Genomic DNA, 921 nt, shown 5'->3' on the forward strand with positions numbered 1-921 from the left:
CACGCACACACACACACACGTACACACATAAACACACATACCAACCTACATCAATAAATGATTTACCTTGAAAAAAATCTTCTACCCTCCAGAAAACAAAACGCACCCGGCTACAAGCGTCACAGCGTTTTGCGACAAAACGTCGGTTGTGGTAACATGGCGTCCAGCTTATCACGGCCATGGAGTCAAAATTGTTTACACTCTGTTGTTAGTGACCTAATAGTAGTAGTATCAGTAGTAAATGTAGTAACGTTAGTAGCGACTGTCGTTGTTGTTGTTACTGCAGCAGTAGCAGTAGTAGTAGTAGCAGTAGTAGTAGTAGTAGTAGCAGTGGTAGTAATAGTAATAGCAGTGGTAGTAGTAGTAGCAGAGGTAGTAATAGTAGTAGTAGCAGTAGTAGTAGTAGCAGCAGACGTTTCAGATGTTGTGAAAATGAAAGCAATTTAACAGATTTCAACATCGTCGTTCATCGCTCTCGCCAGCTACAGTAAATACGTCAGACATCCGACCACCAATTGGACCGTCGTAGACATACCAGACAGCGTCCAGACAGTCTACAACGTCTACCTCTTCAATCTCCAGCCAAGCACGGTCTACAGTTTTAAGGTCAGGTCACTCAGTCTGAAGGGCAACGACCTTGAACTTGAAAGCAATGTCATTTCTAGGACAACCGGAGGTAATCTGAGGGCCTTTTATACTTTTTCCCTGCTTTGATATAAAATCGTTGTTGATGATGATGATGGTGATAATGATGACGATGATGATGATGATGATCAAAATGGTAATGATAGTAGTAATAAAAATAATAATGATGACGATGATGTTGGTGATGAAGAGAACGATGATGGTGGTGGTGATAATGATGTTGATGATGATCACAATGGTAATGATAGTAGTAATAAAAATAATGAGGATGATGAT

General features: G+C 40.5%; 1 protein-coding gene across 1 annotated transcript; it reads left to right on the forward strand.

The window, feature by feature from the left end:
• Positions 1-92: 92 nt before the first annotated feature.
• On the forward strand, positions 93-714 carry HELRODRAFT_184762 (hypothetical protein; the record flags this gene model as incomplete). Its single annotated transcript, XM_009023760.1, has 2 exons — positions 93-207; positions 483-714. Coding segments are annotated over 2 exons (347 nt in total), but the record flags the coding sequence as incomplete, so codon positions are not given.
• Positions 715-921: the final 207 nt, after the last annotated feature.

The sequence above is a fragment of the Helobdella robusta genome (genome assembly GCF_000326865.2).
Source record: "Helobdella robusta unplaced genomic scaffold HELROscaffold_3737, whole genome shotgun sequence".
In the NCBI taxonomy this organism is placed as follows: Eukaryota; Metazoa; Annelida; class Clitellata; order Rhynchobdellida; family Glossiphoniidae; genus Helobdella; species Helobdella robusta.